General features: G+C 38.0%; 1 protein-coding gene across 2 annotated transcripts in view; it reads left to right on the top strand.

The window, feature by feature from the left end:
• Positions 1-27,684, top strand: part of ADAMTS19 (ADAM metallopeptidase with thrombospondin type 1 motif 19) — a 149,924-nt gene that overhangs the window by 13,883 nt on the left and 108,357 nt on the right. For both annotated transcript variants that reach the window (XM_061475659.1, XM_061475658.1), the window contains exons 3-6: positions 14,413-14,578; positions 24,136-24,308; positions 25,221-25,304; positions 26,861-27,018. In XM_061475659.1, coding sequence (XP_061331643.1) covers positions 14,413-14,578; positions 24,136-24,308; positions 25,221-25,304; positions 26,861-27,018 — 581 coding nt within the window. The remainder of the gene's footprint in view (positions 1-14,412; positions 14,579-24,135; positions 24,309-25,220; positions 25,305-26,860; positions 27,019-27,684) is intronic.

Genomic DNA, 27,684 nt, shown 5'->3' with positions numbered 1-27,684 from the left:
TGAAGATCTTTGTCTGTGGGACTCAAGTGTTTGCTATCTTTGAATTTTTTCCTTTGGTTTAGCAGCCTTGGTAGTTGTTTAATGTTGATTAATTCTTTTTGTAATGGTAGTTACTTCCTTTAGTTCATTTGGACTGTGTGCTTGAATCACAGTCAGCTCTGATCATTGTGGTTTTGGTGAACCAAACTGCAAGCATGGCTCTTGTGAGTTGCTGTACTGTTGCTGTGCCTTCCAGCTTCTTGAAACATAGGCCTACAGACAAATAAACCAGTTCTGTAGCCCACATAAGGACGGATCAAAATACAAAACCTGAAGGCCAAAATACTGGGAGACCACTAAACAACTTCTTTTAAAAGTAAAGGTTCTTGATTGTAGTTGACCATTTATAGAGTTGCATGTACAGAAAGTTTGTGCGTTTTCTTACTAGAATAATAAATTCCATTTTAATTAGATTTATTTCTGATTAATAGTATCTTTCATACAAGTGAAGAGGAATAAGCTAGGTGGCCAGTTCATCACTTTGGCACAGATGTTACTTTCTAGTTTACTTCTCGGTACTAGCCGGAGCTCCATTTATTAATTATTATTTTTTAAATAAATCAATTTTGTAACATCAGTATATAGGCAGTATATTTTTCTGTACACCAAAAAATCAGAACCTTAGTTATACAACATAACTTTATTATCACAGCACCACCACTGACCTGAACTGATATAAAATCAGATCTGAATCTCCTTAGGGTTTAGACAGAGAGGGTAGAATACCATATCTTGCTTTATTGAGCTTATATAGACCAAAGCAGATTGAGAGTTCATCAATTGTCTTCCCTTTTCACATTCTAAAATTGAGAAAGTCTCTTCTGATCTTAACTATAATGTGGTTACCTTCTTAATGTAGTATGAGGGCTTTATGGTAGCTGGCTTAAACACAATGGTTTTGAAAGTGTCATAGGATGGTCTTCAGCGTCGTGATTCTAAAAAATAGTAAGTACTTGATGTTAGGTAAGGTTTCTGAGCAACAGATACCGATTTTATTAGTTCCACTTATGTAGCTGGAATAAATGGACAACCTTTAAGGCTTTTTAGCCCTTCCACAGAGCCTCTGTTTCTTCTGTAATAGAAACAAAACTACTTGAAATATAAGGATAATTCCAGAACATAACTAGTTTTACTAATCAGTTCAACCTTCTAAGAGGAAGAGTAGGAACTACTGAGTGAAGGAAGAAATGATCAGAGACCAATAATTTATTGCATGGTGGGTTGGCAAAATAGGTGATGGTTATTTTTGTGACATAGTCATGGTTGCCATAAAATCTGTGTTGTTTTAGGCACCTAAGGTTGAAAATACCGTATTTGTTTTCTTAAGGACTGCAGAGTGTGCCTTGTGAGCAATTACAGACATTCTGCACATTTAATAGCTGCACATCTGATGGAAGTCTGGCTTGCCAATAGCTGTCTCTATTCTTAGTGGTATTAGTCAATCCTTGAATAGTCATTTGGAGCAAATGCATACAGTACTATTCTATAATTTAAGTTAGTTTGAAAACTGAGTTTTTTCAGTGTGTCTTCAACCCAGTGTGTCTTAAAAATATGTTTTAAGTCATATGGCTGTCACATATATAATGTAAAATTTGACTTTCCATTTCAACAATGGCTTGCAGTACTTGGATCAGAAATGCTAATTTGATTTAAAAAATTTTATAAAATCACCTCTTCTAAGAGCTCTTAAACTTCCAGAGTGCTGCATAAGGAAAAGAAACAAAATGCCTGTGGCAAGTCTACATTTCTTAGTTTGTAGTTTCCAAGTATAAATCTTTAGTTGTTAATAATTTTGAATTTGTGATTTCTAAGATATATTTATGGAATACTTTTCTTGAGTGAACATAAAACAGTGTATGTCAAAGAAAATTGAATTTTATGTACTGCAGACTCACCAAATCATGCCTATATCTCATAGTGGCTGTTGCCTTTTCCCCATTTTCTTTAAATGATGTAGAACCTAAACACTTGGTAGATTAACAGATGTGTAGTTTTGGAGAATGTGTATTCAGAACCTGGGTAACTGCAATTTAGTAAGAAAATACATTTATTTACATAGTAATTTTAGCTGGTAACGGGAAAAAAAGGAGGCATTTAAAGCATGCTTCTGTCAGACATTTTTCATGTATGTATGTTTGCATGCAATTGCTTGTTTTGTAGATGTTGCAAATAAAAACTAGGCTTTAAATTGTGGTTTATGTCAACATTTTAAAATATAGCTACTAGTTTTGAATATCTCAGGTTATTAGTATTCAGCATATAAATACACACTCCCGAAACTGAATGCTAGTTAAGAATACATGAGCTTAAGTATCTTGGCCAAATTTATATTGCAGCTCGGCGACAAAACAAGATTAGAATGCAAAACTTTAAAAAAAAACAAAGAAAAAGTCAATAATAGAGTTGGCATAGAATTTAGAGATCAGGACAGTATCAACTCAGTAAATCACAACCAAGTACATGTCCCCTCTGTGAGAGGTGACGATATTGATGTAGGCAGCAGCATAGATCAGCTGTTATTACCAGAAAAAAAAAAATATCCAGCAGAACAGAGTTGCAGGGATCATTCATTCTAAATTGAGGAAGTACTGAATGAGCTGTGATTTTTCTTTTAGAAATTGTATACACAGAAATATTCCATTATTCTTGCAGGATTGCAGCACTATTGAGTTTTCTAATACCTTGGAAAAAGATATTTGAGTAAACTTTCTTTCTGAATGTATCTTACACTTCAGTAGGATTATGTAAATGTTCATTATGCTTTTTCTCTTTATTTACAATCATTCCTTGATTGTATTCCGTGGTCCACCTGTTGCCCACAAAGGACCAGCAGGTCCATTTTAGATCTGCTTTCCATCCATCCATCCATCCATCCATCCATCCATCCATCCATCCATCCATCCATCCATCCAGGCTGGACTTGGCAGTCATCCTTGCTGAATTTCATAAGGTTACTGCTGATAACTATTCATAAATATATATTTATACAAATATTTTATATGTGTATGTGGGGTGGCACTAACATGAAGCCACATGAACGATTGGTCTTTCTGAGACCCACATTTCCATTGTTCTGTGACTTCAGTAAAGATGATGGGGCTCTTCTTGGCTCATAGATAATGTTCTTTGTCCTGTCATGCCTCTTCAAACACACGCACACTTTTAAATTATCTGATGATTTAAATTATTTGAGGGTTACTAGTATCTATCATAAATCATTAGGTAATGGAATGATCTTCATGTGACACATTGGGTGTAAGTTATCTGCAGTTCTGCATAGTTGGTTTAGTTGACATCTATTTTTTAGAAAAACAGACTATACAACAGGAATGTTACATTTAACTTTAGAAGTTATTTATAACATTTCTGTTTGAAGTATTTGAACACAGCATTCAGAATTGCCTTATGGTAGTAGTTTTCAATGAATTAGAAGTACTTCAGTTGCCTCATACCAGAAAAGATTAGACTTGTCTCTGTGGAGATGAAGATCAGCATGCACACATCTAGTTCCTTGGACACTCTGTGTAGGGTAGTGATTGTTCCAGAAGGAGTCATCTTAAGAACTATAGGGTTTCGCTCAACACCAGTGTCTTATTTACCTCCTTTTAACATTTAATATTTTGAAATTTGAGCTATGGTGTATTAGTGATTTTGCAGTTTTTTACTTATGTTTAAATTATGGGGTGCCTTGTCAGTGCAAGACTTAGAAAGGTTTGGGATGAGTTCTGGGTTTTAAAGTATTGAGCCTTTTCCAATGTTTTGACACAACTAATTTGACTAAAGCAAACTATAATTAAACTATACTTCTGGGTAACTGCTGCCAAAAAGAGAGTGTAGAGTGGAGTCCATTTTCAGTGTGCTGTTGAAGCAATAAATCTGTGAAAAGAATAACTTACATTTAATTTCAGTAAATTTTTTCTTGAAGTTTGTTTTTTGTTAGCAAAGGAGACTCTGTGAAAGCGTACGGATGGTGCAATGAACCTGCTGACACGTTACTTAGAAAAAACAATTTTCACCACTGTATTTGGCTCATAACATGTTGCATGCCTTACAATACAGAAAAGTAAGTAGCATCAAAGGCAGCAGACAAAACTACTTAGATCTAGAAAATTTAGACAAAAAGAGATATTTTTGTAAAAACACAATGTCAGATATAATGATGACCTTAAAATAATGAATTGGAAATAACAAATGGTAGGAATTCTGTTTATCCCTAATGGTGTGATTATGTGTTTGATAGTTGTTCTGTGCTATCTCACTTCTTAAAGACTTTATTTTCCATGAGAGCTGGACACCTTTCAATGGAAGATACACCTTTGGTGTAACTTTGTATGATCTGAATTCCCACTCTCACAAATTTAGCTGGCAGAGTGAGAGACAGGTTCCAGTAAATTTTGCCTATTTTTCAGTGTGACTTTTGGTCATATTAATATGGAGAAAAGGCAATGTTTTACATGATAGCATATTCATTTTGATGATTCTGTATATTTCAGGAAAAAACTCTCTTTCACTGGAAAGCTCCTGAACAGTTCTAGTCATGAAGAAGCTAGCTTGAATGCTTTATGAGGGCAGGAGGGGAGAGCAGAAATAATGCCTGTGGAACTGACTATTTTAGTGATAGATTCAGAGCTGGGAGGCACAGGGGAATTAAACAGACCAAAGGCTGGTGTAAGTGGCTTTTAGTGTGACTTACTGCTTCTATACTACATTTACAGATTTGCTTTAGAAACTGGTGATTTAGCTGACTGTGACAGGAGGAGGAAAAGATTGTGTATTTGCTGATCACAGCATCATTATGAGCCATCAGGCATGATGTAGGTGTGAAAGATGCATCTTACTGGTGAAAGACATTTAGTGGGGATACAAACTTGTCAGTTCTCATTTGACAAAGTTGCAGTGGAATGGTAGATGAAATATAGCTGGTAGTTCTGTTTGCTGGTATTTGGAGAGAGGAAATCAGTTGTGTCTGAAAGAATAATTACAGTAGTAAAGCCTGTTTCATCAAACAACAGCTAAAGGCTGGTGTGTTTATCATCACACAGCAGAAACTAGGATACAATATGATTACCTCTTACAAAAGCACTCGAGTGAATATTAAGGAGCCTGGAAAGCTGTCCAAGGAGGAAAACAACATAGAACCAGGATCAGCTGGATCTAAAGTACTAGCCATAAATAAGGTTAGAAAATTGGAAAGATTACCAACTATTAGAAAAGTCTGAAAATAATTTCAAATAAATTTCAATTATTTGAATATATCAAATATTCCTCATCAGATATATATATAATAATTGCAAATCAAAAAATAGAGCAGTTATATTGAAACTAATTAACAGTGACAGCAAGGAAATACATTTAAAAGAAATCTAGGCTGATAAGGGATCTGTGTTACAAGGGTAAGAGTAAGAAAGCCTGTATTTTATGAAGTCTTGAATGCATGGGGTGCTAGCCTTGATCTGTGGATCTAACATGTCTAAAATACAGAGGCAATATACATTGCCTGTTCTAGACTTTCTTGTTCTTTGTTAATTTTTCACTCCTATAGGGTTTAAGCAGTAAGAAGTGAGGCATTATAATGAGAATGAAATAATGCATGCTACACATCACATAAAGAGAAAATTTCATTAGATTTCGCAAGTTGCGTTTAGCTGAATCTGTTTTTAATATTCAAGTGAACCTTGTAAGCAAGCCTACAATTTCACGAGTGATGTATAATTATCTTTCTTTGATATCCTGTCTAGAGTAAAAAGATCAAATGTCTTCTTATGACTTCAAGACAGTAATAAAAAACCTGAAAATCCATTGTGCCATTCTTCACTAGACGAATCAGCCCCTTGTCCTCTCGGCTGGTGCTTCTTTCAAGACAGTGTCATTTGTTTATGAAAAATATGCATGTCCTGTATTAATGCCAAGTGCTCTGATAAGCACTGGAGAAGTCCGAATGATTCACTTGGCAGCAGGTGGTCTTTTCTGCCAGAGTTTCTCTCTTTCACAGAACACACAGCTTTTTTTGTGTATTGGGATGTGTTTTCCTTTGCGAAGTTTGGGGGTGGGGAAGGAGGATTGGTTCTTTAAGCCACAGCTTAATCAGGCAAAACCTGGGCAAGAGCTTCTTGGATGGGGGAAAGGAAAAGGAGCTTGAATATGTAATTTCAGCATTTGAAAATTGGTTTATCAGTTCTACTGGATTTTTTTGGAGATCAAAGCATAAGTGTAGAGTAATTTAAAATGCATTGACTTTTCTGGAACTCGTGGCAGAAGCTGAAAAAGCGGACTCCATGAGTGATATGACAGTATTGTTGCAATAATCTATAGCCAGTTGATATTTGTATTAAGATGAACAGAGGAATTAGCATGTGAAGAGCTAGTCACTTGAACCTGACGACCAGTATGTTAGATTGCGCAGAAAGTTGTGCAACGCACTTGAAGGAACTTGTGTCAGATTTGTGAGTTTCACTGCTAATGGCAGTGATGGAATGTTTCTGATTTTAGAACACCACTATGAGTTTAGGAAGCACATTTTGTGCTTTTGTCTAAAAAAAGATACTTAAATGAGAGAGATTAGAATTGATAAATTTAATGTATTCTGCAGTTTCGTTTTGTCTGTATTGAATGCTTGTTTACTAGTGAGTGGCATGGTGAGTGTTAGGATCTTAATAGATCCTTTTCCGTATGTTTCTTATCATAATTCATATTAATAATCCTGATGTATTTTTGAGATCTCATTTCCCGAGTTTGGAAAAAGAAAGCTAATTAGTTTTAGTTTTGTATCTTCTCAGTCTTTTTCATCATGTAGAAATTCAACCTTTTCTGCATGGCAAATAACTCTTTAATAGTGCTTTTTTTGACCTGTAATCTCGTAAACAAGCAAATGAGAAGGGGAGAAGTTATTCTGTTTATTTCCACTGCAGTTAAAGTTCATGTAAACTGTAAAGCTACTGATACCAGTTCCCTACTGGGGTTTACTGTAGACTGTAAGCATAGAAACTACATTTGCTCTGTCTTATGTTGTGTCTTGTCATCTTTTACACGCCATCAGTGAGAGGATACTGTGCAGGTTAGACCTTTGTTCTGACCCTGTCCAGTTGTGCATATATACTTAAAATAGATGTGATTGCATTCTTAATATTGTCAATCAGCAGTTTTAGAAGTGGTAGAAGTGGTCAGCAAGCCTGGCAAACCAGAGTGAGGACAACTTTACTAGATGAAAAATTGATTTGAAAAGCAGGATATCAAGATTTGAAAAGCGATACTGAAACAATGATGCAGTTTACACATTTTTGTTGAAAGATTGCCCTGTAAAAAAAACCTCTTGAGAAATGAAAATATAGCTGAGGAGGTTTCTAAACAAAAGGCACAAACGTTAGAATTTATTTTAGGTACTTGCATTCAGTAAAGCTAACATGAAATAACCAGTAACATCTTGAGGTAGATCTCAAACTTGTATTACAAAATAATTTGTTGCACTCATAGCCTTATTAAAATATTTTTATTGTGGAGGTAGTCAATAATTGATTGTGGTCACTTCTCAAATAGACTACTTTGTTTAGATATCATCCTGCGCTGTGAAGACAGTTTAAAAATCATAACAAATATTAGAATATGGGCAATTTAAGCAGCACTTGTACCAAACACAGCAGTGATTTCTAATAATGTGTTTATAGAGGGCTACTTAGGCCTACAAAAGAAAATATTTCTGGCTTGGAAACATGACATTTGGAATCTGGAGGAAATGCCAAACATCTTCGGGTTTGGTTAGCTGTGAATTAATGGGCAAATGGAAGTTTGAGGGGTGACAACCGCAGACCTTCTGTGTGGACTTGATGCCTGTAGTTTCTTTATCATTTGGTCTTCTTTACGTCATTTGGTCTTCTTTACTTCATTTTCTTTTCAACAAATTAGATTAATTTGGATTTGTGCCCTTTCCATGGTCACCTTACACTTCACTCTCCATTGTTACCTTGAGAGATTCTTGCTCAGTTGACTAAGTTTATGTGAATAATAGTACCTGTTAAAATGCATCAGAATATGCAAACCCATCTCAGTTTTGCATGCTTCACTATTCTACTTCATTCTAGCATTCATCTAACAAAAATGAAATCCCTCTGCATGTGCAGCATCAGTTTTGATAAAAGTAATCTTCATCTTAAACATCATGAGAGCAGCATCCTATAAAGAATAACTTTCCTAAAGATTCAGGGTATTTTGTATCTTAAACCATACTGAAAGTAGAGGAGTTTGGAAGAGTTTAAAAGCCGTGGAAAAATTGTTTCTACAGGTCTTAAATTTTGGGGCCAGTACCTGAACACTTTAACTCTTTTAACGCTTTTAACTCAGTAGTCTCTGCATAATGGTCTGTTTCTCCTCCGTCTGGGCTATACGGTATGGCCTGTACATACGGCACTGTGCATATATGTGTACTTACGTAGAGTGCAGACCTACACAAAAGAAAGAAAAAAAAAGAAAAAGAAAAATCACGGGAAGTACTGGATTGAATGCTATGTAGGCAGCTGAAAACCAGTCAACAGACATAATACTGACTCTCTTCCCACCATGACTTCTAACTCTATGCAACAGAGTGGAGTGAGCAGCTAGATAGGGAAAACCTCTAGAAGTACAACGTGTATGCTGTACGAAGACCTAAATTGCAGTTAATTGAAGACAAAAGTTGCTGGTACGTATGTGCAGTTTCTTCAGCTTTCAGCAAGGAAGGTGCTTGCAGATGGAAAGCTGTCGTGTGTTTGAGTAATGCGAGCATGTGAACTTCTTACCCTGCTGCTTATGCAATTTGAAAAGTTGTTTGAGCTTTATTATAAAATTAGTAAGAGCTAGAGACTTTTTTTGTTGAGTTTAAGCTGAAGGTAGGTTCTGATGGCATTGTTAGAGTCATGATACTAAATTTAATCTGGGCTTTTAAAATCATGGAGGCAAATCTTCTTTAAAGTGGAATACCAATATTCAAATTAAAGATTTTACCTCTTTAGTCAAGAATAAATCTTCAGTTCTGGCACATTTTGCAAATAGTAAAGAGTCTGACATTACCCAAATGCGTTTCAAAACTAGTAAGTGTTGCAGTAGTAAACAAGAACTGCCTTTTGCACTGTACATTGAAGTGAACCTTTCATTTTTATACTGCAGATGACATTAATATTTTTGTGCTGATGGCTATAATAGGCTTATTAAGCTGTACGTACATTTTCTACATCTGATGGCGGCACAGTTTTTCTATGACAGTATTATTACTAGCTTAGGGCGGTATGGTGGGAACCTGAAGAAGTAATTCCGTACAGTCATTCCTAGCACACTGTGTGCATCTGCTTCAGATGAGACACAGCGGAGAGTACACTGCAGGGAAAATTTTGTTGTGATCATGGCAACTCTATGTCCATTTATTACTAAAACCTAGTTTAAGGTGACTGTTAAATGCATGAGGAGGTAAAAGAGTAGTGAGAAAACAGGGAAGATGTAACACAGTGGTAGTTTACTTCAGATGAGAATTAGCAAATTTTAAATCTACCACTTGTTTAGAGGAACACACCGTTATTAGATAACACCTGTGTCTATGCAAACATGCAGCTGGTAGAAATAACCTGCAAGAAGGTCACAGGTATGAAACTCTGTACAGATTGCCTCTGTGGGATGGCACCTTGGACTGCCCTGTGCCAGGCACAGCTGATTCCACTGGTCTCCCGCAGACCTGCTGCACGGCACAGCTGAGCCACTCAGCCAAGATGGCAATGCCTCTGGAAGAAAGAAAAGGTAAAATGCTGTCCAGCAGTGTGAGGAGTGAGGAAATAAAATGAGAATAACATCCCTGCAGACACCAAGGCCAGAGGAAGAGTTGGTGCCCAGGCACTGGAGCATATATCCTCACTGCAGGTTCCTCAGGGGTCCTCCCTATGGAGAGCCCCAGGCCAGAACAAGGAGGACCCTGCAGGCCATGGAAAGCCTAGTCTGGAGTCAATTTATCCTGAAGGACTGCAGCCCATGGAAAGGAAGAAGTGGAAAGTGTGAGGAAGCAGCAGAAAAACTTTTATGTGCTGACTCTATCCCCCATTCCCCACCCACTCTGTGCTGCCCGGGGTGCAGGGCAAAGGTGTTGTTTTCATTTGGTTTTGTTTCTCACTATCCAAATATATTTTAATTGGTAAGAAATTAATTTTCTGCAAGTGAAGTTTTATTTGCCCATGATGGCAGTAACTGTCTGTCCCTATCTCCCTGTCCCTATCTCAATCCATGAGGTTTTCTTTTTAATCCTATTTTCTCTGCCTGCCCTATTGGGGAATGGGAATAGGAGAGCGGCAGGGTGCATGCTGGCCAAGGTCAACCCACCACAATAGTGAATTGTTTAGTAAATGAATTATTTTGCTTTGACATGTCAAGACACAGAATTAGAAACTACTGCATGAATGACTAATGAGAAATTGTAGACCACTGAGACTCATCCTTTGGAGCTGGCAAACTGTTTAAAAAAAGTAAAAAAAGCCTTAATATTCTGACATTTCTTAGAAGTCTGTGTATATAATCTGCATTTATTACTGCTTTTCAGTGAATACCTGTGATGAAAACCACATACTGGCAAAATGCTATTTCATTAGGCTATTACATGCCACTGTCTTGTGGCATGTAAGATCTCCTTTTTGACACAGTATTATCTGTGCCCCATCTCTTTTCTGCAATATTAAAAGGAGAATGACTTAATCTCAAACTCTGAAACATACATGTAGATATTCTTCTGTCATCCCCCCCCTTTTTTTCTTTTGTGATGACAGCAAGGAAAATACATTTTCTTCTTTTCTTATCGGTTCCTGTTCATAGGAAAACATACACATTTTTCTTCCATTCCCTTGATGCCTCATTTGTATAAATACTGCAAGAAATAGTATTACATTAAAAATCTGCATTGTTTCAACTTTGAATGGTAACAAGCTGCCACTCTGAATTGGTATACAAGGAAAAGTATATAAGAGTTGAAAGAAACCTTTGCCAATCTCGACATTTCCTGGCTTATACCCAGTATCTGGTAAATATATGCATAGGTGGTCTTCACAAATTTGGTTCACTTTTATGTTTGTATAGCTTCTCATGGTAATATAACTTTATTAGAAACAGTAGACTTCAGGTTGTTGTAGAATACATGACAGAATGTCAAATATATATGCTCCAAATAGGAAAAAAGAAATTGCTGTCCTTTTAGGTATGAAATACTGGGCAGAAAAGATTAACATGAGCATTCTAACATAGATGTTAGAAATGAGGTGGCATAACAGTTTATCCTATGATGTCTTCTATCAGATGCAATTGCCCAGAATATTGAAATATTTTTCATTCTTCATCTTTCATCTATGATATTTCCAATTGGATGTAAGAAAAAAGGTCCAGCTTTTGTATTTCAGAATTCTCATATGCTTTCTTTTCGTGATTATTGGCATATTTCAGGTGTGAACAATTTTTATTTTAGACAAGACAAAGGTTAATTTTCATTCAGGGCTGGCATTTCCACATGGCTTTTGTTTAAGAAAGTGAGTATGTTATGGAAAGCTTTCCTTTGTTAGGGAAAGTGTCTGTTCTTAGTCCTATGTAATGCTTTATCATGATCATTTGATGAAGTCTGCCTTGTACCTAAGTACTGCATAAAATAAATAAAGTGCAAAACAAATATCCAGTCATCCTGACTTAGGGGATCTGAGGAATTTTTTGTCAAATGAGGTTGTCCTGGGCTTTGAACTGTGCTGAGACGTATGCTTGCAACATTTAAGTTTTGTTTTATTTCAGGTAAGAAACTGAAAATGCAAGGATACATGAATGCAGGGGGGGAAATGGTTTATTGTGTTACCTCTGCATGAGATCTGTCCATCATCCTGGTAGCTTTTGCAATTGCAGCTGTGAGCAGTGTTAGTTTTTCAGATGAAACTACTGGGAGATGGATCAGTTCTTCAGACCACAGTTGTAACCCAGATGCTTTTTTTTTTTTTTTTTTTAATTTTGATTTGCATTTTCATGACATGGAGGTTTTGCCATTTGAACTTTCTGAAGCCTGTGTTTGTCCCTTGCATCTAATATCTGAAAACGTGTTGAAACTGTGGTGGTTTAATGCATGGCTTTGTCTTTCTCTGCTTTCTGTGTTTAGTTTTATGGTAGAAGATCTTCACTTCTAATGATTATGAAAAAATAAGGGCATGGTTGACAAGGATACAGCTTCATCTTCCCTTTTCTACCACGAAATTGTCCAAGAGATTGAGAAATAGTCACTTTTTTTTTTTCAAAGTAGCCCAAATGATTGTAGAGTTTATTTAATTGCCTAGATTTGCTTTAAAGTTAACTGCTTGAATATATATTACTATGTTCAGTTTTATTCAATAGACTTTTTATCTGTTCAATTCTTCTGACTCAAGAGACTGGCAATAATTTTCAGAGCTCCCTACCACTGGATTAACCTTCAGTTTGTACCAGGAGATGAAAGAAAACAGGGTGTCAGCGGTCCGAGCACAGCTTCTCTGTATATCTAGTTGTCAATCTGAAGAACAGCATCTTAAAGCCCTGGTTTCGTTTTGCAGCAAAGAGAATGAAAGCAAAAGAAAGATGACAAATGTGCAATGATTTATCTTTGTTCAAGTGGACTAAGATCTTGTTTTTTCTAGATGGACAGGGGGAAACTGCAGCACCTGCAGCAGGTGGTGGACAGCTATTCATGTTCTATATCCAGAGTTTATCAGCATCTTTCAGCTAAATAATGATTCAAATTAAAAATCTGAGTGAAATTCAGTGCTAGACATAAAACTTGAGTGAAGAATTCTTTATGCATTTTATTAGTGTTTGAGAGCTATGTTTTACACTAAAATTTCATTCATCATCACTTAGTTTATACTAGAAAAGTTAATTGTTATTTAAAAGTAACAGTATTCAAGATACAGAAGTGGTATCTGGTAGGTTTATGGAAAGTACTTAGCAATTCAAAGTAGCTAATATTCTAAATTTATAATATTTGAAGTTTATGGTGAAGATAAACTGGCCTAAAAAGTAAGTGCAAGAAGGAAACAGAATAGCCAGAAAAACCCAAATACACTTATGTTTCTGTACAATATTAAGAGTGGCCGTTGAACCTGTTCAGTGTTCTGTAGCTAGTGTAGCTGATTGATTGAAAAAATAAATTCATGAATTTACATTTATATAAATGTGCTTGTGCGGAGAGATAGTTTTGTTTTTTTTTTTTATTTTAAAGTTATGCTGTCTTATGTGTGAAAGAGACTGTATTTTGTACCAGCTATAGAACTTAATAACAATTTTCTTGCTTTGATCAGAATTTAATTTTGGTGATTTATTGATATATCAGGTGGGATAGGCAATGTGATAATGGCATCTACATAATGCCGGAAGAAACAAAATTCTTTTTTATTTCTCTCCATTCATACTATATTATTACATGCAGAAGAGCTCTTTGCTTCTCGTAGCCACATGTACAACGTTGTTTGCTTTTCATAGCAAAAGCGTTTAACAGGTTTTTAAGTTTAGGGAATGAGAAAATTAACCATCAGTCTTGCTGATGAATTTTCTAGGAGTTAAAAAAAAAACAACCTACAAGACCTTGCTGTCCCTAGCTTTACTCTTGATAGGAACTACTGTCTGTTGGCAGCTTAACGATTTGAGCTGAGTTAGATTTTTATGGTATTTATATGAATATGTTTCATAGTTGTTTTTTTTAACTTTGGCCACACTTTTCTAATATTGGATATACATCTGGTGTGTTAGCTTTTTATGTATTTTTGTATGTATAAATATGTTGGGATTGGGGAGAAGCTATCCAACTAGATGGCTGTATTAGGATGCTTTTCTGTTTTAGCTGCTGGCAAGCCAGGAGGGATTGCTGTCTTTTTTTAATTCCTTTTTTTTTTTTTTTTTAATTGAAGAATTGTAAAGGGAGTGTCAAAAGGTGTCTTTTCGAGCTTCGTATTTGTTCAGGATGTATTCATATGCCCTAGATTATTCCTGTTATTTCATTAAATACAGTTATCTAAAAATATGACACTACACTGAGTAATAAACCTAATGTATAAACTTCTCTATACATGCTGTACATATTTAATTGACCCCATGGGTCCCCCAGAGCAAACTTTTAACATTCCATATCTTTTACTGTGCGTCTGCTATGGGCATGTAGCTACCCACCCACCCAAATTAGTTGAAATAAATGAAATTTATTCCGCTTCACTTCAGTAGAATAGCTTGTAAAATATAAAGGTAGTCACCTTGCTGGTAAGGTTACTAAAACAAAGGGTTTTCTTAAATAGAGTTTTGTGGGTATTTTTCTACTGCAAGACTGTGCACAATTTCATAACTTCTTTAATTCTTATGTGTTCCTTTTGTTTTCCTTTGCAGATGGGATTTATACAGATTAATGAGGACTTCATATTTATTGAGCCACTGAATCGCACTTTGGCTGTGACAGGTCATGCACACAGGGTGTACAGGCGAAAAAGATCCGTAGAGGAGAAACTGACTGAAAAGCCAGCTTCTCAGAATCAGTACTGTGGTGTTGTTACAGGTAATATACAAATCTTGCTAAAAAGTCTAATGTAGCAGACGTATTTTTAAGATATGTAGAGAGTAGCTGAAAACACCCCCAGCAAAAGCATATCTGATTATTCATGTACCTCATGATGGGCTTTGAGGTGACATGCTTAGGCTGCTGTTTCACTCATCGGAAGAGAGTGTATATATATTCATATATATTTCAAAAATATATATAAATAGGTATTCATATATATGAATATATATTTATATATATTTTTGAAAGTAAAGGGTGAATATATATTCACATACATGTATATTTGAAAGTAGAAATCTTCAGGTCTTCTTTTGCTTTGACTTAATAATTACAACCTATTTCTTGTCCTTCTGTGTTTTTCTAGTTACTTAATTACTTACTATGTGCAGTGATTTTACTTGATTTTCCATTTTAAGTGGTTGCATAGTTTTGGTTAGTAATAAGTCTTGAACTCCCAAATGGGTCTGACACTGATATGAAATGATTTTTGTGTTCTTGCTCTGATTGACACATCTGTATGAAACAATCCTAATGTATCTTCCTCAATGGCAGGTAGAAGAAGTTGTTGAAGTAGAAGGGTTTCAACAAAATTTTTGTACATAAGGATGTCTTCATAGTTTTCAGTGGAGAGGGGAAAAATGGCTTGTGAAAGATGACATTCTGTTATTTCTGCTTCATTGGCAGCTGCTCTTCTTCAAAGGATAGAAGACATCTAAATCTTTTGAACTCAGCATGAGCTGAGGGTGTTTTAATGTTGTTGTGAGAAATTATTTTTTGTCCCAGGAAATAAAGCATAATGAATGTATATTTATAGGCATTTTTACCATGTCTCCTTAACACAGTAAAAGTGAGATACTGACGAAGTGGAAATAGCAAAGCTGTTTTCTACTTTGCTAGTAGAAATAGCACAGCTAGCCTGATTGGGCTAGGGAGCTGGAGCATGTGACATTTGGGGTGAGGCAGAAGGAACTGGGTTATTCATACTGACAAAGAACGGCAAAGGAAGGATGCAGGTGCAGTCTTCTGGTACCTAAGGGGCTTCAGAGAGAAGATGAAGCCATGCTTTCCTTAGAGATATGGTAAGACAGAATGAAAGAAAGTTGTAAGTTATATTCAAGGAAATTTCAGTTGGGCATAAGGAAAAAATAATCTCAGCAAGCACATTTTGCACTGGAGAAGCTGTAAAGTCAGCCTCCTCAGACTTTAGAAAATGTAGATGGAAATAGCTCTTAAGAGAGTTGATCTTACTTTGATGCTTGCCCTGACTAGAGCATGAGGTTGGCCTAGCTGACCACCAGACATCCCATCTAAGATAAACTTTTCTGTGGCTGTGCGGTTCTTCCTGAACATTTCTACTGCTCTGTCCATTTTATGTGGTTACAGAAAAATGTGTCAATTTTTTTTTCCATTATTGCTTTTATAATTAGGCATCCATCCATGGGTTGAAATCAAAGATGAAGCAGCAAAGCAAGGCTCTTTGTTTAGTTATAAAGATGAACTAAGTAAATGATGTGTAACTTTGTCCAGCAGGCTGTATATTTCTCTTCTAGGTATTGTGTTTCATTACCACATCTCATCTAAAAGAGAAGTTTTCTTTATTAGCAAAAGTTGTTCACATATACAGTGCTGGTTATTCTTCCCCATTAGTAATAAGTAAGTTAGAGGTACATGCCCACGCGTTTGGGAGTGAGAAGAGAAAATAAGTATGCATGATGTTTGCACTGAGAAAGGGGAGAGAGGCATCTGATAAATAGCAACAATAGTATGAAATATGATAATGAGTAAAAATGCAGACTCTTCTCAAGGACATTATTTTTCCGTCATGTTCATTGCCAGTCATCCTTTCACTTTCTCTTATGCTCTAAAATGGGAAAGCCATCTTACTCTGTTTTAATAATCTTATGCTCAAGGCTCTGATTTGGTGCGAATAGTCTGTCAACAGAGATTCAAATATTTGCTTGAAATAGGTTTCATTATCTCTATTACAACCCTGAAAATTTGAAGTAACACAAGCTGTGCATAACTGATTAGCATCTGCTGGCATAACCATGTTGCCAGGGGGGTTAATTGGCAATTTCTAACTGATGCTGTTGCTGTAGTAAGACCAGTCCCTCACCCTGCTGCTACAGGTTATTTTACTAAGAGGAGCTGCAGTAAGTTACATACGTAAAAACTCTGTGTAGGAACATTTGCTGGTATGACATGCAGTTAAGTAAATATCACCTAAATATTCACAGTACAGGCACGACCTTAAAGCAACAAAAATAAACCTTTCAGAAATATTTCAAGTCAAATCCTAAATTAAGTAGCTCAGTGAAGCAACAATAAAACATACGATTATATCGGCTCTCTGATACTCTCAGGTAATGCACTTTGATAGTTGTAGCTGTATGACACAGAGGAACTATTTGTCTTGGCAGTAGGGCACGTTCTTACCAGTATGGACCTATCTTACAAGAGGATCTCTTGCTTCTGTGGTACTCATGTCAGAATAGGTTCTCTGAGACAGGTTTTTAGGCTGCTGGTTTAGGGCCAGATTGATCTGAAAGACTGGCTACCTATCAAGCAGTTGTGTATTGCCAGTGATGAAATGTAATTATTAGAAGGGATGAATATCAGTGCTGGAGGTGTTGAAGGATCACTGCTGGAAACAATAGCTTTTCATGAGATCTAGAAAAGGCAATCAAAAAAGGTATTGTTTGTTGTCTGTTACTGTTGTGGGCTGGATTGAAAGATGTTACACAGCCAAACGTGTTTCCAGAGAATTAAGAACTTGTTTTTGTGAATGGGGTGGAGCTTTCTTGTTAATTAGGGGTAGAAGAGAATCATACCAACAGAAGCAAATGCTTTTCGGATTTGTAAGACTGTGCTTGTATATCCTTTTGTTGAATGTGTGAGTTATTTACATACGCAAGCCAGATGAACATATACAGATCTCACGCTTCACACCCTTCTTTAGCACATGGTCTTTGAAACCTTTAAAAGCAACCAGTTCACAAGTGTGTTATAGAGAAAATGTGAGAGAAGCAGTTGTAATTAGAGCAAAGGGCCACATTGGAAAGCCAGGCTCTTTTCCTTCTACCTAATCTGAAGCACTTGCTCAAGGGTGAAGTTCTTTGTACAGTAAACCTAACTAGTTGTAAAAGAATGGGGCACACACTGGGGGCAGGGAGAAATCTTCTCATATGGTCATTCCTTTTCACAAAGGCTAGTGAGCAAGAGCTGTTATCCAGGGTACAGTAGGTTTGAGTTTTGAATCACTTTTGTATCTGGGACACTGGAAGCCTCCTCTTCTCAGTTCTGGCAATAAATGGTATACTGTTCTGAGTCATGAGTACATTGTGCTGCTTTTGTTAGAGTGATGCTGGTTTTCAGGAAAAAGCCTGCTAGTTTCACCTGATCAAAAGCAAAAGTTTGACTTTATGGAATGTAAACTGGGCAGTCAGCTGGGAGAGCTGTGTTGGCTCTTGCTCGACAGCCTGTTTCCATGTGATAATAATGAAATAAAATGCATAAACAATATTGGTCATAGGTCTGCATCTATGAGATTTCACTGGATGGAGACTGGTGGTATTTGAGGTATTGGTTCCCATTCCTTGGGCAAGAAAGAAGTTACCACTCTGCTTTAAGACATTCAAATACCTATCCAAACTATAGTGAAGGTATAGCTTGTGGCTTCCTGAGCTCCTGAATATTCCTTACCTAGCCAGAATACTGCAATTTCTGTTTGGCTAGGGTACCCATTTTCTTTTTTTCTGAGAGAAGAAAGCCTGGAGAGTAATGGTGGTCACTCTGTTGTGTGAGCCTCCTGTGGACATATTCAGGAAATGCTTTTGTGCCTAAGGACTTAAGTGTCCAGGAGTCCTGTAGTCAGAGCTCGTTCTATGTTGTCTTGGATACTTTATGCAACCTGTGGTTATAGTAGCTGGATTTTCAGCTATTTTAGTTTCAAGGGAGAGGAGGGGAGAGGGAGAGGAATTTTTATTGTTTTGTTAACACTTCTTGTTTTTTTCTCTTTTTTACCAATTGCCTACTGAATGTCAAATGCACTTGCTGCAGTATTTCTAGCCTTCTTGCTGGAGTACTGGGGTATTTATAGCTTTCTTTTCAATCAACTGTGTTTCAGTAAGAAATTAATATGGAATCTCCATATTTTCTATAGTTGCACAAAACATGGAAGTCTTACTGCATAGAGCCCTCCTGTAACATTTATTGCTTTTATTTTGCCAGTGTAATTGCAGTTTTTAGACAAATTTATGTTTTTTTATTCTCAAGAGGCAGGGTTGGGTTCTTTTTTTTTCCAGTTAATCTGACTTGTTAGCACATGCTTTATTGATGTTGGTAGGATTTTTTGCAGGAGGTATTACCTCTTACATACTGTACCTTCAGTAATGAGCAATTTGTTGTAATGTTTACTTATGAGTATGTAAAAAAACAAGTGTTTTTGTTAAAGCCTATTTTGCATGTTATCTGGCAGTAATCATGGCAGTTTTTTGATTACTGCTGAACCAAAATTACTAATTCCATTTATTAAGGCTCATAGCGATGAGCTAAAATTTTCAGATAAATGAGATCTCACATGATGGGGATTTCTGCCAGCAATTTGGAAAGGGTTGGCTGGCCAAGAACAGATTGTCCTTTGGTTTGTTAACCCAGCAGATATCTGATGCAAATGATGGGCACTGCCCCTTGCAGCCATGTTGTCTGTAGAGCTGTGCAGTCTTCTTATCCACTACAATCCCAAAAGACAGAGGTTTTAACAGTTTATGGGACTGCTGTGATCTTAGTGTTTAGCACAGTGGTGTATTTTATTGTGGGCTGTTTATTCTCAATTATGAATAAAAATGCACCACTAGCTAAAACTTTCGGAGGGGTGTGTTAGCAGACTTCTCTGAACAGCCATGCTAATATTAAAGTTTTCACCCATTAGCTGCTACTTTTTACAAAGAAGTGAACAATTATCAAACTGTATTGCTGGAAACTGCACTGGAATCAATCGCTGCTCGCAGGAGGAAGGCAGATTGACCAGATGGCTCATGAGAAATCGTTTTTAACCCAAATGAGTTTACAGTTTGAACTTATATCTGTAGGCTACTCTTGGAGCATTAGATGCTTCTATGGTAAGTCATAGTTGTGTAGCTTATAGGGTGTGTTTTTTTGGCACAAATCCTGACACTGAAGTTGTTTTAAAAATCATCCTCAAAAGTGTGACAACAATACATGTAATGTTTTATATACTAGGCTGTAGATCCACAGCTAGCAAACACAAACAAAGCTACAGGCTAGCTGCTGTACATTTAAAGCTAAGCAAGTATCTGAAGGATCAAAATGAGAAAGGTTAAAATTAATTTTAGGTAGCTTATGAATTTCTAAGTTGTTTCTAATTCTATGCAATCAAGCAGCAATTGTTTATTTCTGGAGAATATATGCTTTTTTGTCTTTTAGAAAATTTGTTTGCTTAGCAGTGTTAGCATGTCTTACGTTATCACCAGTTGTACAGGAATTGGTAAGCCCTTCTAAAGTATAACAGGCTGGACTCAAGCACTTACATATGTAATCTTCAAGAAACGACTGAAGAAGAGAAATGACTTTTTTTTTTTTTAATTTATTTATATTAAATCTATATTAGGCATAATTTAATGTAAATATATTAAATTGTGGATATTTCTTCCACTGGTATCCTATATTTTAGAAGTAATTCGTGAGTTCAGTGTCTTTAAGGTACATTTTTAGCACTTTCCTGAAGAGTAACTTATTTTCTGGAGAGTAGTCATGTGTTATAAAATGAGCTGCAGGAACTTTCCTATTAGAGATGAGACTGATTAATTACAAAAGATTTCCTCAAAATTTCTGAATATTTGATTGTTTCCAGAGCATGTGTTTATAATTGTCATCTCAAGCATCACATTTTGTTGTAAATAGAGAGCCCAATATTCCATTGTGGAAGCTGGAAAAAATTTCACTCCATCTCAGTGACTTCAGTGAGATCAGTCCCAGAAGTTTTATATCCTCTCAAGGGCATCTAACAGAATTTAGTTATTACAACAGGGAGTTTCATTTTATATTTTGTTTTAAATTAAATTATTTTAAATATCATTGCTAACTGCTGTATGCATATCTGACCACTTTCTGGCTTGTACTGCTTCTGTATATATATATTTTTTTCTTTTTCCGTATGTACTGTAGCAGCAATGGGGCTTTTGTTGTGTTTTTTGATGGGAAAGTTAAAATTAACATGAGCGGTAACCTCTAGGTTACCATAAATGTAATGTATTTTCAGTATGGAGCTTTCTTTGAGAAGCCTGTTTTCAGGGTTTTGTTTTGGTGTTTTACTTTAGCTGCTTATAATGACAGCAGCACTGACTTTGAAGTCACTTTTTTGTTTCCAACAAACCTGTACCCTACGTACATTTCTCTGTCATTCATCTAAAATATTCTTTCCTCTTTCCAAATCACTAAAATGTCTTTTCTTCGTATTGAATTTGTGGCAGATCTATATTTGTTGCTTTTTATGCTGACACAGTTACATCAAGATGTTTTCTCTGTAATTTATGTACATGTGTCGTGGTTTAAATCCAGTCAGGCAACTCATCCACTCACTCCCCCCCTTCTTTCCCTCCCCCTACTCCCGGAGGGACGGAGAGGAGAATCGAAAAGAATGCAACTCCCATGGGTTGAGATAAGACCAGTTTAGTAACTAAGGTATAACACAAATCACTACTGCTACCACCAATAATAACAATGATAAAGGAAGTAACAAGAGAAGAGAATACAACACCTCAGCACCAGCCGACCAATAACTCGCCCCCCCCCCAGCCCGACCAAGCACTGACCCATACCTCCTCCAACCCTGCAGACACCCAGCCCTTCCAGGTAACTCTCAGTTACATCCTGGGCATGACGTGCTGTGGTATGGAATACCTCTTTGGTCAGTTTGGGTCAGGTGTCCTGTCTCTGCCTCCTCCTGGCTTCCCCTCCTCCCTGGCAGAGCATGAGGCTCACAAAGTCCTTGGCCAAACCAAAACATCATTGTTATCAGCTCTGTTCCCGAGCCAAAAGTCAAAACACTGCACTGCACCAGCTACCAAGAAGGAGAAAAATGACTGCTACTGCTGAACCCAGGACAGTATCTACCCCTTATTCCATACCATTCACGTCATGCTCAGATCCCACATTTTCAATATACCATCACTCTTATCTTAGTGCATGGACCAGTCCCTATAAAGCTGCTAAATCTATCTGGTCCATGATGTCAGGCTCCATCTCTTGTAACAGTCTTCCAGAGCAGGAGAGACTGTGTGCAGTGTTCACACTCGTGAATAACCTGGGCAATAGTGTCCATTGTTAAGTCCACCCCTCGATCTTGAGTCCATCTCTATGTTGCATCTCTGCTCTGATGACCTGAAGTGCCATGGGCCCACCAGGCTCAAAATATTTCACTGTCCCCTTCTGCAGTTTCTGCAGCTTGTTGCTGGGGACTCCATACAGCTGCCTTCCATCTCCGACGCTTCCAAAGCACTGGAGGGGCCCAGTGGACTAGATACTTGCCCATACTGTCCCACACACCCTGCCACTCATGACTCTCCAGCCTTGGGCAAAACCTCTTGGTCCCCCTGCATCGTCTAACCCCAGACAAGACCCAAACCTGACCCTGCTTAACTTTTGAGATCAGACAAAACGGTTGTGGGTAGAACACAGTCTGTGTGTGTGCCAACATGCTGATCCCCATCACAATCAGCAGGCAGGTCCCAAGGATACCCAAAGGCCATTCAAAACCTTCAGAACTCTCACACGATGCTGCTGTACTTGTCACTGGGGCTGGTGTAGCTGCTGTGCTTGCCGGCTCTTCCACCGCCAGCTTCTCTTTTCCTGAGTCCAGCTCTTCCTCCTCTGCCTTGCTGGGAAATGCTGCGTGGTCTCCTGCATCCTCCTGGGGCTCGGCGGGCGGCTTCCGGGGGATGCTCTCGGCCGTCGTAGGGCTGGGCTCGGCTCCTCCGCGGGGCTCGGCGCCTCCGCGGGGCTCGGCTCCTCCGCCGCCTTCTCCCTCTGCTCTGCAGCCGCCTCCTTCCTCTCCTCGACCGCCCCGACCTCCTCCACCGGCAGCCGTCCCCTTGCGGCCTCCGGCCCCGCTCCCGCCGCCGCTTGGTGCCCGGGGCCGCTCTCCCGGGCCGGTTCGGCTGCCGCCGGCTCCCGGGGCCGCTCCCCCTCGGCTCCCCGCGGCCTCACGAAGACGGAGACGAGGGCGAGGGCCAGGACGGTGAAGAGCAGCCGGACGGCCAAGTGCAAGTCCACGGCCATGTCCGTCCCGCCCTGCTGCTGGAGCCCGCCCGTATTACAAGTCATGGCCATAAAGCACAGTGAGACAAGAACCTTAGCCCAAGCCCCACACTTGATAAACACTAACACAGCAAATACCGGGTCTAAGTAATGTACTGCATTCTAAAACTGTGAGATCGAGAGGAACAACTCTGAGAGCCAATAAATCGTCATTGTGATGAGTGACTATTAATCCGGACAGATCTGTCGTTATCTCAACCCCTCGTGCCCCACGTTGGGCACCAAAAAGAACTGTCGTGGTTTAAACCCAGTCAGGCAACTCATTCACTCACTCCCCCCCTTCTTTCCCTCCCCCTACTCCCGGAGGGACGGAGAGGAGAATCGAAAAGAATGCAACTCCCACAGGTTGAGATAAGACCGGTTTAGTAACTAAGGTATAACACAAATCACTACTGCTACCACCAATAATAACAATGATAAAGGAAATAACAAGAGAAGAGAATACAACACCTCAGCACCAGCCGACCGATAACTTGGTCCCCCCAGCCCGACCAAGCACTGACCCATACCTCCTCCAACCCTGCAGACACCCAGCCCTTCCAGCTAACTCCCAGTTACATCCTGGGCATGATGTGCTGTGGTATGGAATACCTCTTTGGTCAGTTTGGGTCAGGTGTCCTGTCTCTGCTTCCTCCCGGCTTCCCCTCCTCCCTGGCAGAGCATGAGGCTCACAAAGTCCTTGGCCAAACCAAAACATCCTTGTTACCAGCTCTGTTCCCGAGCCAAAAGTCAAAACACAGCACTGCACCAGCGACCAAGAAGGAGAAAAATGACTGCTACTGCTGAACCCAGGACAACATGGGCAGATACCAGTTCTGCATTGTCAGACTATTTTTCTGTCAACTCTAACATGGTTTTACAAACCAAACTAGGCAGAATGTATGCTTTTATAAAAGTGTTAGGTGAAAGGATGCAAAGAATCTGAGTTTATTTGAGCAGCTGGATAAGACTCCTAATTTCTTGGTGTGAGCTATAATTTATATGTAGTACGTGCCTTCAGTCTGAGCTTCAGAATTGCCGTGCTAAATAAGTATGTATTAGAGTAATATAATAGCTATTAGTGTAATATATAATTAACAAATAAATAATATAGAGTAATAAATGATAGCTATTACATTGCACATAATCAGTTATACCATAATCACAGATAGCAAATCCTAGGTGTACTATATGGGTGGTTTGAAAGATGAGTTTTTCAAGGTTTTTTTATGTTACAGATAAAAGAAAATCCAAGAATCAAAAAGTATCAGAAAATGGAAGAGGAAAACGATACTCTTACAAGTTACCTCAGGAGTACAATATAGAAACCATTGTGGTGGCAGATCCAGCTATGGTTTCGTATCATGGAACAGATGCTGCCAGAAGATTTATTCTAACCATCTTAAACATGGTAAGAGATTTAAAATCAATTTTGGTGCTTTGCCAGCCACACATGCATGATTTCATTGCTCCTTTTAATTATCCTGACTCAGCACCTGTAAGGGACATTCAGTACATGACCATTATCAAACTGTAAAGACTTACTCTGTATGTTTTGCAGCATAGAACCATGGTGCTGCAGACTTACATCTTTGGTCTTACAACTTCAGGGTAGCCAGAAAGTGAGAGCTGAACAACATGATTTTTTGTTAGAAGCTCATTATGTTGTTGGGAAGGTTGGGGCATTGGGTGGTTTCTGATGATCTGTGCTTGTTATGAAGATACGTTGTTGAGAAATTATTGAGATTGTTGTTGAGAAAGTTTGTGTGGTCATTAGTGGCTGAAAATAACAAGGGGTAATGCACTCGCACAATTATATCCCCTCCCATTTGTGTCTGGAGCTGTAGTGTGCTCATTTGGTGCATAAAGCAGTGAAAATTAGCATCTGCAGTGTACAAGGGAAGATTCTTCTAATGACAGAGCATAAAGAGTACAATAAATACAGACTTTAACTATTCTGAATGGTAGTTATTGCCATGTCCTGGCTCAGACCATTCGGGACACAATCCTGGATTTAACTGAATAGAAATTTTCATGTGAATAGTGTTATATGCATGTGTAAATATTTTGCGATACAGACTACAGTTCATAAAGTGGTCATGGCCATTGAGGGGAAAAGGTTTATTTTGTGCTCCCAGAATGAATGCTGCCTAAACTGTTTTCCCTTCAAAAGACTAACACAATACATTAGCTTAACATTCTGCTCAAATTATGGAGAATTAAAGCAGTTGCAGTAAAATACCAGGTTCTGTTGTTTTTGGTCTACAGTGTGTTGTGTGCAATACAAGCACAACATATTTTTATTTACTGTTTTTTATCTTAGGTTTTTAACCTTTTCCAGCACAAGAGTCTTGGGCTACAAGTAAATCTTCGGGTGACTAAGCTTGTCCTCCTTCATGAGACTCCGGTAAGTTTATATTACCTTTCTCTTAGCCTGTAGAGGGTAATGCTAATTACTTTGTTGCATCACAAAGGCTTTCAGTAGTGAGTGACTGATGGTTGACAAATTTTCTCAGCTTTTGAGCATTATTGTGCTGGTTTCAGCTGGAAGAGAGGATTTTCTCCCTAGTAGCTGGTACAGTGCTGTGTTTTGCCTTTAGTATGAGAACAATGCTGATAACATACCAGTGTTTTAGTTGATTCTCAGTAGCACTTACTCTGATCAAGGACTTTTCAGTCTCTTATGCTGTGCCAGTGAGGAGGGACACAAGAAACTGGGAGGGGGCAGAGACAGGACACCTGACCCAAACTAGCCAAAGGAGTATTCCATACCACAGCACCTCATGCCCAGTATATAAACTGGGGGGAGTTACCTGGAAGGCCCAGATCATTGCATAGAGATGGGATGGGTATTGGTCAGTGGATGGTGAGCAGTTGTATTGTGCAGCAATTGTGTCTGGGTTTGTTTTTTTTTCTTAACTCTTTAACTGTTGTTTTTAACTCTGTTTAACTCTTTGTTGTTAAACAGTATTTTTGTTATTTCCATTATTATTGGTAGTATTATTACTTATTTTAATTATTAAACTGTTCTTATCTTAACCTATGGGGTTTACCCTTTTTTTTCTAATTATTCTCCCAATTCCATGAGGGCTGGGGGGGAGTGAGCAAGCAGCTGCATGGTACTTAGTTGCCAGCTGGGGTTAAACTATGACAACTATTAGTTATTTACACTGCTGGGCAGCCCCAATAAAGATTAAGCTTCTCCTAATTAATGTGCTGCACATATTGATATTTTTCTGTGCTTGCAGTTGCAAGTCAGTCAAGCAAATTTTCTGTGTGGAAATCAGCTAGTTCTTAATAAAGTCTGGTTATGCCCTGCTTTTTAGTGTATCTCTCTTAAACCTAGTGAACAGTAGGAGGAGAACTAGTCAGCCAACCCCTAGACAAACAGTATTGCACCTTTCAGGCATCGTATCAAATCCTGTTCTTCATTCTGAAGAAAGACAAGTCAGCTGATACCTGATTGTGACTTTGTTAACCTATACATCATATTTCAGGACAACGTCAACTTGATGTCTTGTTTCTTCTCTACAAAATATTATATTCCTTTAGTACTTTAGTTAGTTAATAAGAAAAAGAAATTCTCTTATCCATTTTTCTAATTTTAAAATATTTTACTTTTCCAGTGAATAAGAAAGTATTTCTTTATTCAGTGTCCTCTCAGCAGGTGGAGAAGTCTGATTTCCTGTTCAGATTCTGGATCTTCACATCATTAATATTTTTTCACTATGGGTAGTAAAAATCAGCAAATACTGAGATGAAAGTTCAGTGAACAGATCCACTGTATGCCACTCAGTGCACTGTCTTCGCTTTTAACGTGAGAAAAATGTGGTCTCTTCTGCTGAAATTCAAATCATTCTGCTGAATGCCATGCCACAAAAAGAGGAATGTTTTGGATAGTCAAAAAGTGTTCTTAGTTCTATTTACAGAATCTTAATAAAGTTAATTGTTTTTTATTTCCAGGCAGATATGTATATTGGACATCATGGGGAAAAAATGCTGGAAAGCTTTTGCAAATGGCAACATGAAGAATTTGGCAAGAAGAATGATGTGCACTTAGAAATGTCAACAAGCTGGGGAGAAGACATGTCTTCAGTTGATGCAGCCATACTGATCACAAGGTAAAATACTGAAAGATGAGCACTGAAAAATAAGCAGTGACCTAATACATACATACATAAAAGAAACTAATAGATTACCAATAGAGTTAAGATGAGGAAGAATACAACTTAAATCTTCTTTGCAGAGCTCCAAGATTATGGTAAAGTCGTTGTAAAGACGGTTCAAAAAGCAATAGTTCCAAGCTGGTAAATATCTGAAATGACAAACAGGTCACTCTTGTTTCTTCTTTGGCTATATAGCTAAGGCCGTAGGTTTGATGCCTCTTTCCATGTGCCTTCATTTACCAGTGGCAGCACACACAGACCTGTAGATACTTTCATTCAGAACACAAAGTCATATTCAGATCATTCAGAGCTGGACTGGCATGACATTACACGCGTTATTGAGTTTTGCTTCCTTCTAATGGATCTAGAACTGGTATGTTTCACTGTGTACTAATGGTGTATCATGGACACAGTATGTACTCTGCAGCCATAGGGATGTGATCCCAGATCTGCTGTTTCTTGTAACTATGAATTATCAGGCATTTAACAGATTTAGAAGGAAATATATCTCCAGCTCACCTCTTCCCTCCCTAGCAGATGCTGTCATGGTTTAGGCTGTAAGTGGTGCACAGGGGGATGCATCTTGATGTTTAGGCAGCATACCCCCCATTATCCAAAGAA

The sequence above is a fragment of the Pezoporus flaviventris genome, unplaced genomic scaffold (assembly GCF_033815535.1).
Source record: "Pezoporus flaviventris isolate CSIRO_AGI_PZ_B2104156 unplaced genomic scaffold, CSIRO_AGI_Pfla_v1 ptg000086l, whole genome shotgun sequence".
Lineage (NCBI taxonomy): Eukaryota > Metazoa > Chordata > Aves > Psittaciformes > Psittacidae > Pezoporus > Pezoporus flaviventris.
This window is presented reverse-complemented; position numbering and strand designations above follow the sequence as displayed.